The 10401-nt window shown below is 47.4% G+C and overlaps 1 protein-coding gene and 1 long non-coding RNA gene across 2 annotated transcripts; one reads left to right on the plus strand and one right to left on the minus strand.

Moving 5' to 3' along the window:
- Positions 1-781: 781 nt before the first annotated feature.
- LOC140398485 (uncharacterized) lies at positions 782-5719 on the minus strand. The gene is made up of 3 exons (XR_011937497.1): positions 4572-5719; positions 3908-3991; positions 782-2020 (listed from the first exon to the last, which is right to left on the minus strand). It is a non-coding gene; the product is annotated as an uncharacterized lncRNA (long non-coding RNA).
- A 770-nt stretch (positions 5720-6489) lies between these two features.
- LOC140398486 (protein HEXIM1-like) lies at positions 6490-8608 on the plus strand. The gene has a single exon (XM_072487226.1). It carries the CDS (start codon positions 6646-6648, stop codon positions 7552-7554), a length of 909 nt encoding a protein of 302 aa, XP_072343327.1. The 5' UTR covers positions 6490-6645; the 3' UTR covers positions 7555-8608.
- Positions 8609-10401: the final 1793 nt, after the last annotated feature.

Consider the following 10401-nt stretch of genomic DNA (forward strand, 5'->3'; position numbering starts at 1 on the left):
AGGGCCGCGATTCAACTAAAAGGGAACAAAGTCCCATAGTGAGCGCATTTAGCCGCATGTTTCCCGGCGCTCGTAGCGCCGAGAAACACATGGCTATGCAATGCCACTCAAGTTAAATAAGGAGCCTCAGCGGGGAACGTGCTGCCAAGGCTGCATATAGCCCCATTTGTTAACCTTTTTTAAAAATAAATTTAGAGCACCCAATTAATTTTTTCCAATTAAGGGGCAATTTAGCATAGCCAATCCACCTACCTTGCACATCTTTGGGTTGTAGGGCTGAGACCCATGCAGACACGGGGAGAATGTGCAAACTCCACACGGACAGTGACCCAGAGCCGGGATCGAACCTGGGACCTCGGCGCCGTGAGGCAGCAGAGCAACCACTGCGCCAACGTGCTGCCCTCCCATTTGCTAAACTGAGGAGCTGTACTCGTTGGACCCCCTCAGCATAGGGAGATTGGGACGCCATTTAAAAATGGCGCCCCAATCTCTGAGGCCACCGACGCCCCCCAACACCTAAGCAGGGCACCCCCGGCCCAATCACCAGCACACAAACAAATTCCAGTACCACTGCCAGCTGGGGGGTTTCTGAGGAAGAAATCCAGACACTAACTTGGTTTCAGAGCGGAGTGTGTATTTGACCATAGCCAATCGGAGTACCTTAAGAAAGAGGACTTTGTGTGTCAATGAGGCCTTATAGTTTCAAATGTACTTTTCCATCCACATTAATCTTAGTCTGTGTATAATTGTTAACCTAAGGGGGAGTAAAGGAGTATTGTATTATAATTCATTTTTTCATGTTTAATAAAAACATTTTCTTGTTGTTAAAATGAATTAGCAGTTCTGTGAGTCTGTTCCTCCATGTTTGATAAAAAAACGTAAGCATTACAGTATTTTGTGCCAGGGTTCCATTCTGGGATTTTCCCATCCAGTTATAACATCAACTGGGATCGTAAATCACTGCCAAGTATCAAACCCCAGGGTCACAATAGATCTACTCCTGAATGCAGGACCCTCTCCCCAATCATTAAACCCTTGCACCATCCTTTACACCACATGAGCCACACCACCCATTGATTGTCTTAAAGCACACTTCTCAGTCATCTGAAAACTTGTGTGCCCTTCTCCAAATCTAGCAGAGCCCAACCTTCACCATACACATCTAATAACTTCCAGGCTCTCAATAAACCATTATCTGTACTCCAAGATTCCACAATACTGACTGTTTCCATCTTTGTTCCCCGAGTTCTGTCCCAGTATTACTATACATCTACCCCTATTGTTAATATTTCCACCATTCATATGCTTTGATAACTCAAGATATCCTCACAACTCCCAGCATTTTCAACCAGCACTTCCATGTTCTCAACTCACCATTCCCAGTATTCCCACATCCAGAATTACAACCCCACTGGTATGAGATCTAACATCCGCCCTAGTAGGCACGGATCTGTCCGTCACTTTGTTCCCCCTTCCTCTCACTAGACCCCCAGTACCCATGGTTTACACATGCCAGGACTATTATCTCAGTACTATCAACTATATCACCTCTCCCACCTCAATATTGTCACATGTCTCCAACAAGCACCTTCCCCACCGCCTTCCTATACATCCTGCATTCAAAAAAGGTGAAACATCAAATTGAATGCGGCACACCGGTTCATAAACCGGGCAGCACAGTAGCATTGTGGATAGCACAATTGCTTCACAGCTCCAGGGTCCCAGGTTCAATTCCGGCTTGGGTCACTGTCTGTGCGGAGTCTGCACGTCCTCCCCATGTGTGCGTGGGTTTCCTCCGGGTGCTCCGGTTTCCTCCCACAGTCCAAAGATGTGCAGATTAGGTGGATTGGCCGTGATAAATTGCCCTTAGTGTCCAAAATTGCCCTTAGTGTTGGGTGGGGTTGCTGGGTCGTGGGGATAAGGTGGAGGTGTTGACCTTGGGTAGGGTGCTCTTTCCAGGAGCCGGTGCAGACTCGATGGGCTGGGTGGCCTCCTTCTGCACTGTAAATTCTGTGATAATCTGTGATAAACAAATAAATCAAAACCACTGATTTACAATTTTCAAGAAAATAAGTACATGATTGCAAAGTAGTAAAATGCTTTTCACACTCATACTTATACTCAATAAAAACTCAATTTCACTTATTCAACCAATACCGATAATCAATTGCTCTGGTAATGTTATCCATTACGCAACATAAAACGTCTTCCAACTTAATTTGTACAACGTAATCATAGAATTTACAGTGCAGGAGGCCATTCGGTCTATCAAGTCTGCACTGGCTTTTGGAAAGAGCACCCTAGTCAAGCCCACGCATCCACCCTATCCCCATAACCCAGTAACCCCACCCAATATTAAGGGCTATTTTGGACATTAGAGGCAATTTAGCATAGCCAATCCACCTAACCTGCACATCTTTGGACTGTGGGAGGAAACTGGAGCACCCGGAGGAAACCCACTCACACACAGGGGAACGTGCAGACTCCGCACAGACAGTGACCCAAGCCGGGAATCGAACCTGGGACCCTGGAGCTGTGAAGCAATTGTGCTAACCACTATGCTACCATGCTGCCCTAATCGGAATACTCTATTAATTTAAAAAAATTAAATTTATTGCATATAACCTGCAAGTTATCTTAATGGTTACTATAAAATTGTCACAATAGTGAAACACAGAAAAGCTGTCCAAGAGCTTATCAGGGCCAAAGTAAAGAAACTTCATTATCAATGCTTGACCGTGGACTGGAACAATTTAAGAATTGCTCCTCCTTTTAATTTCTCGAACCATGTTCAATGGGTTAAAAATGTTATTCGCCTGTAATTACCACTTTTTCAATCATTTTGAATACTTCAAAAGGTTATTGCATAGCCTCCCAAGTGCGAGGTATCATCTGGAGCTTCCAGTTAAGGTGATTTTTCTCAGTCTGCTCCCTGCACTGAAAATATGTTAGGCCTACAGATGACCAGCTTTGCCACAGCTTCCTGTCGCTAATTTTCAGACTCATTAACTGCTGTGCCTAACAGCTGAAGAAGTGTGATTAGGCTTGTAGGTATCACAGTTACTGTTTGCTCAATGAAGAAAATGTTTAACACTCCAACGTGTGGGCTTGCACGGAGCTTGGTGTCAAGAAAATTGAGCTTGAATTTTGTTCCTTTGTATCACCATCAGATGTTCTGGGGCGGTGGTGGCACAGTGGTAATGTTGCTAGACTAGCAATCTAGAAACTGAGGTTAATGTTCCGGGGACATGGGTTCAAATACCACCATGACAGCTGTGGGAATTTCAATTCATGAATAAAATTTGGGAATATAAAGCTAGTCTCATTAATGGTGACCATTACAACTACTATATTACAGAATCTGATTCACTCATGGGATTCAGGGGATCTGCCATCCTTACCTAGTCTGGCCTACATGTAACTCCAGATCCAAACAGTATGGCCTTCTGAGATGGGCTACTCAGTTCAAGGGCAGTTAGGGATGAGTAACAAATGTTGGCCTTGCCAGCAACGCCCACATCCCATGAAAACATCAAGTTTTAAAACATTTACATTCTCGTGATGAGACATCTAAATCCTTCTTATTGTGACATGGATTGGTCCCCCTTGATGGTTCCCAAGGTTAGCTGGACTTCAAATTAACACCTTCTATGTTCTTTTGTGCAAGCTCCCAAAATCTGACCATCTCTTCCTAAAGGGCACATAGCAGTTTTACAAGACTGTCCCTTATCACATTCCTCGCCACAAATGTAAATACACAGGTGGATTGAGGTTGTCATCTGTGATATTCATGACCGTAATCAAAATTCTGAGAATGCTGTTTTTTCCTGCTCTTCTCATTGGCACTCTCTGTTCAGCAATGTTTCTTTTTCAGACAGCTTACCACTTGGACTGCTTTAAGACTTACTTGTAGAACACATAAGGATTTAGTTCTTCTGGTCCTGTATAAAGGACTTGTTCATATTTAAAGTACTTGCTTCTTCTCAGCGTTCTTTAAAAAAAGGGGGGGGGGAGGAGGAGGAGGAGGAGAAAGTAGAGTGAATTACATGGTCATTCACCTGTGGAGTTTGTGTTAAAATCCAGTCTAGTCTAATGAGTGTTTTCTATCCTCCAGCTTTGAGGGCTATTTGTACCTGCAGCTCAAAACTGTCTAATTTTGCATGAGTTATCATTCTTACTTCGAGTCATTCCAATAGATACCAGGGAAGGAATTCACATTATGTGGGAAACATTAAACTCTGCCTTTATTTTAAAAATGTTCATACACTGGGATGGGCAATAAGCATAATAAAAAAAACGTGAATGCAATAATTGTTATGTGAAGTAGTATTTGTGATCATTTGAAAATATATGTCATTTACTGTTGAGAAAATAAATGATGTTGCTGTTACAGCATAAACCTACAAGGTAAATGTGTTAATCTATACCATGTCAAATGAAATGTTAACTATAATGGATGATGAATTTGAATGCCCCACTCACACACACAAAAATTATATACTAAAAGGAAAACATCCCTTCAACTGTGTTGATGTTTTTATTACATATTCCCAGGGTTCGGTCATACTCACAAATTGGGAGAGTAGTGTCATCGAACTCCTTTTGCCCTCATCCCATAATAGTTTTGCAGTCTTGAGAAATATATTCAACTGCTTGCTACTCTCCATGGACAATGTACAACATGGTGTCATATCATCCTTCTCTTCCTGTCATGTCCTGCAAGCTTTAGTTTATTCATTTACAAACATGTTAAGTCAACCTTGGTAATTGTTTTTGTTGCAGAACTATGCAATTCCTCTACATAGCTTAAAAAAGAAAATGTATTTAAACTGATTCTGATAGAAGGCACCTCTAGTTTGCAATACTCGAGTACAGCAGGTAAAGGTGAATTTAAGGCATAAAAAGGTGATCAATGAACTTATGCTTGCAGTTAATTTCAACCAAAGCCCCTCAATTTGATAATTGCATGCCTCTACTCTAAATGCATGGCGTGTTGATAGATTGCATCTTGCTGTGAATGCCATTTGTATCACAGCAGTGTCCCAAAAATGGCAATGAGACCTTTCGAAGGCGGTGAAAGCAAACTTGACAGACACAAACATAAAGCCGAAAATGAAACTTTCCCCACAGGCCAATGCAGTACAGTACGTGATCTTATTTCTGGATTTAGGGAAGTATTTGGATATCCAGATTAAATTATCAGAAACCCCCCACCCCCAGTCGTCCGATTTGGAACATCGCCAGTAAAGAAACTAGGTTGGAAATGTAAAGAAAATTGAACGTAGTAGTGGCATGGATTACAATTTTAAAAATCACTCATTTGGGAAGAGGGCTCGAATTAATAAGTGTAGTTTGTGCTCCCCGAGGTGTCGCTCGGCCTGTGCGAGGCCCTCCGCTTGCGACGTCCACCCGCCCGCTCAAGGCGCTCCGACTCGGAAACCAACACAAGGACACGACGCGGTCTGGGTGGAACTGCCGGGCCAAGCGAGGGGTTTTTGACGCTATAGATCCTCCATTTTGTTTTGTGGCCAGCTCCGTGCAGCATTTGTACACGGCGGGGATTTGTGTTTTTTTTAGAGAGAATTCTGATGGTTTAAGACCGATCGATGGCTTCGCCCCTCACACCGCCCCCCCCCCCAAAAAAAAACATGTGTCCTTCCGCCAGCAACAGAGTGCCGCGCAGTGCGGCGACGGCTGTACGGCAAGTCCCACTTTGCAGCCTTGCTGACTGGGGGGGGGGGGGGGGTTAATAATCAAAAAAACATCTTTGCGGCCGGAGATTAACCGCCATGAATCTGCCCCCCGCCAAACAAACGCTTCACTCTGTTCACACCTGCTACGTGACTCTTTCGATCAATTTACTCTTCAGATAGGGGTATACTCATCATACCTTTAGTAACATAATCGGTAATCGAAGCAAAATGGGCAGTGACAATGATGATACATTATTTTATTACTAGTCTGAACGAATTCCACAAAGGGGATACATCAGTAACGCACTCAAACACATTTTTGACTTTTGACACTTCCAAATGCCTCCCTCGGCAACAAGAGTGGCACAGTCGCCTTAGTACCCGGCGCAGGGATACCTTACCTCGATTCAAACTCGAGGGCGTTGAAGAAACGGTTCCCGGGCACGTGCCGGCGAGTGACAGCAGGGTCAGCCAATCAGAGGTCGGGACCCGCAGGCAACATTCCGACGCTGGGTCGGAGGACCAATCGGCGTGGAGCGGAGGCGGGCCTTCCGTCGTTGTGGTGCGGGAGGGTGGGGGGAGGAGAAGAGGGTCGGCGCAATTGGGCGGTCGGCTGTATTCCCGCAGTGGTTTGTGGGGCTCTGTAGTCCGTCGCCCGGCGGTTGGCGCGGCGGGTGCGGAGGCGGCGGACTACAGGTCCCGTGAGGGCTAGCGCGGCGGGTGGACATGCGCAGTGGCGGCTGGCGATTTTTATATAAAGGCCGCCCCGGGTGCGAGCAGCAGCAGTTGAGGACTGAGAGGAGGTTGTGGTGGTGTTAGTACACCGGGGGGAGGGGAAGGAAGAGCCCAAGAGAGGCGGGGAGAGGAACGGGCTGGTTCCCCCTGTCGAGCGAGGCAGGCAAAAAAGACAAACAACTCGCGCTTGACCCGCCTGGGGGGGAGGAGGGTCAGGATGAGCGGGCCCCTCTTGTCAGCGCCCTCGGCGAACTTCATCGGGCGGATGGCGGAGCGAAGCCTGGAGCCGGGGGCGGTCGGGACCCCGGTGCCCGCGAGCGCCGCACCTCAGCCCGGGGAGGAAGAGCGGCAGCGACCGGCTGCGGACGGCAGAGGGCGAGCGGCGCCCGGCGACGCCGAGGCGGGGGGCGGGGCCGGCGGAGGGGGCGGGGGTAAGAAGCGGCACCGGCGGCGGCCGTCCAAGAAGAAGCGGCGCTGGAAGCCCTACTTCAAGCTGTCGTGGGAGGAGAAGAAGAAGCTGGACGAGCGGGAGAGCGTGCGGGCGGCCAAGACCCGCGCCGAGATGTTCGCCAAGGGCTTCACGGTGGCTCCTTACAACACCACCCAGTTCCTGATGGAGGAGCACAACCAGGAGGAGCCCGACCTCAACACCGGGGCCGGACCGGGAGGGGCGGGCGGCGGCGGGCCGGCCGCCTGCCCCCGGCGCGCCGCCAAGGCGGACGAGACGAGCGAGGAGGAGGAGGAGGCGGACGAGGAGGAGCAGCAGGACAGCGGCAGCGACGGCATGGGCGGCGACGGCGGCGGCGAGTTCCTGCGGCGCGACTTCTCCGAGACCTACGAGCGGTACCACGCCGAGAGCCTGCAGAACATGACCAAGCAGGAGCTGATCCGCGAGTACCTGGAGCTGGAGAAGTGCCTGTCGCGGCTGGAGGACGAGAACAACCGCCTGCGGGGCCGGCCGGACGGCGTGAGGGCGGCGGCCAGAGGCGCCGAGCCCGCCGCCAGCGAGGGCCGGCTGAGGGAGCTGGAGCGGGAGATGGAGAGACTCCGAGCCCAAAACCTCCAGCTCCTCCAAGAGAATGAACTGTACAAACCGGGGCAGAGACTGTCAGAAAGTGCTGATTGAACTGTGGACTATATACATATGTGGATATTATTATATAGATATATTAACGTGTGTACATACCTGTAAATATTTTTAGTCTGTACAGATCCTAGCTTTTTGTTTCTGTGTACATTTGAAATCTGGTTTATTTTGGGGTTGGGATGCACGGTCCCCTTCGCCCCCCCAACCCCACTCACATTTTTAAACCTCTGCCTTTGCAGGGATGTCGAAGTAACTTTGACTTGTGTTTTATACAAGTGATTCCCCCCCCCCCCCCCCCCCCCGCCATCCTGATCTTCCTGCGCGTTTTGTTTACAACCTTGAACCGAAACTATGGGCAGGAGGGTTCTGTACAGTATTTTTAATTGACTAAAAAATTGGGTCTGACCCTCTTTTTTTTTTTTGGCGAGGGGTGCCATTGCCTTACTTTTAAACGAGTTGGCCCTCGGGATCTCCTGAACCTTTTTGCCAAATGTCTACGGTGCAAAATCCGGCACAACCCTCCACTCTGGAGGAAGCCTGGTCCTGGCCATTAAATGATGGCTAATTTTTTTAAACGCATGGTTTGCTTCTCGCTCGTCTCTTTCTCTCTTTCTCCCCCCCCCCCCCCCCCCCAAAGCCACACGCAAGGCTGTTGATCATCCTTCCAGGTCCAGTGATATTTTGCCCCTTAACAACAATTCTGCTGTGCCATTTGGTCAGCAGTGCATCAACTCGAGCAGTTAGCAAAACCAAATTCAGATGTGTGCTTACCCCCCCAAATGAGTTTAAACCAAATTTTGCTTTTAATGGGATCTTCGGTGCAGCTGCCTCCTGTGTAATTTCCCAAGTTCTATTCTGTATCTATTCAATACATTTTCTATAAAAGAAACTGGCAAGTGGAATCTACTGTCTTTGTTTAAAATGCTTGTTAATTAAAAACTATGGCAATACTTTAAAAAAACTGAATTCCCTAAGAATAAACTTGGAGGCCAGATTTATGGGGGTAAATTTGTAAAATGTACCTTTTCAATGGAGCTATATATATACAAATTTAAAAAAATAAATAAATAAAATTAGTATGTCTAAAGAAAAACAGTATCTTGTGTACCCTTTCTATGGAAGTCGAGAATAAATTTGGTGTGTTCCTGGTGAAGTGATGATGATTTGCATCATAAATTTGAATTTGGGATCAGCTGAGACTTTCAAAATACACCTCATGGAGACTAATTTTTAATTTGATCCCACTTCAGAATTGGTAGGAGGAAGTCCAAGCTTATTTTAATTGTCAGTTTAAAAATAACTCTTTTAGCAAATGTCAGGCACATGATGCCACAATTGACGTGAACCCTGAATATGTCCACATGTATTTCCTGAGTTGTGAAAAGGTGGCTTTTCCCAAATTTGACTGGTTTTGTTGCTAGCAAGTGAGTTACTCCGGTCTGAACCACTAAACCAGTTATCCTGCGGTTGGGGCTGAAATTAAACTTCATTTATTGCATTACTGAGGTTTTCCTTCAGTGCATTGTGTAGGATTTTACCTTGTCTCTTCAGTATGTTTTGGATTTTTGTTTGATATACTCAAAATGGGCATGGGAAAGACTATGGTGGGCTCTGATAACTGGGAGATGAAGTTTACATTTAATAAAGAAATTGAAGAATATTGGGCTGCTAACTCAGACTTATTAGAGAAGAGGGTAGTTGTGGAAATTTATAAAGAAAAAAATGCATTTTATACTAAAAATATACATTTTTGTAAAATTAAATCTACCTTCATTTTGTGCAGTGTAGTTCTGAATGTGTTCCTGATAGTGAAGATACACTAACTTAAATCTTCAACCCTGCCGTCAGAAATAAAAGCATTGAACTCGAGCAGGATGGGGAGTATAACAGGCCTTCCAACAGCCCATGGGAAGCTGAAGAACAGATATTTAAAGGAGGGAAATTTGTGTAGAACCAAAGGAAGTAGATGAGAACCTTAATGAGTATTTTGCATCGGTATTCACAAAGGAGAGGGACATGTTGATTGGTGTCCAGAGGGGTGTGTAAAAGAACAGGTCGTTATTACGAGGGAGCAAGTGTTAGGTGTGTTAAAAGCATTATGGTAGACAAATCCCCAGGGCCAGGTGGCATCTATCCTAGATTATTGAGGGAGACCGATGAAATCGCTGGGCATCTAATATAAATCGATGGCCACAGGTCAGATCCCAGATGATTGGCGACAGCCAGTGTTGTGCTGTTATTTAAGAAGGGTTGCAAGGATAACCCAGGTAATTATAGGCCAGTGAGCTAAAGGTCATTGATAGTGAAATTGTTGGAAAAGATTCTCAGATAGGGGGTGGGATTCTCTGACCTTGAGGCTAACTTGACGCCGTCGTATACGCCATCGCCTTTCACGGCAGTGTCAACATGCCCCCAGGAGCAGCGATTCTGACCCCTATAGGGGCCAGCACAGCACTGGAGCGACCCACGCCGCTCCAGCTGCTGATACCGGCGTCTGAAGGGGCAGGTCTGCGCATGCACAGTGGCTCCCTTCTCCGCGCCGGCCCTGACGCATCATGGTGTAGGGCTACAGGGGCCGTCGCGGAGCAAAGGAGGCTCCCAGCCTGAGAGGCCGACCCGCCGATCGGTAGGGCCCGATCGCGGGCCTGGCCACAACAGAGGCATCCCAACCCACCAGGCCGCCCCCCCCGGATGGATGCACGCCAAGGTCCCACCGGGTAAGACCACACGTGGACGGTGCCGGCGGGATTCAAATTTTTTTTACGGCTGCTCTGCCCATCCAGAGAATTGGGGTGGCGTCGCGCGATTCGTGCGCGGCCCCGCGATTCTCCGCGGAGCCCGGCCTGAGCTGAGAGAATCCCGCCCAGAATCTATACACATTTGGGG

This window comes from Scyliorhinus torazame, chromosome 21, assembly GCF_047496885.1.
Source record: "Scyliorhinus torazame isolate Kashiwa2021f chromosome 21, sScyTor2.1, whole genome shotgun sequence".
In the NCBI taxonomy this organism is placed as follows: domain Eukaryota; kingdom Metazoa; phylum Chordata; class Chondrichthyes; order Carcharhiniformes; family Scyliorhinidae; genus Scyliorhinus; species Scyliorhinus torazame.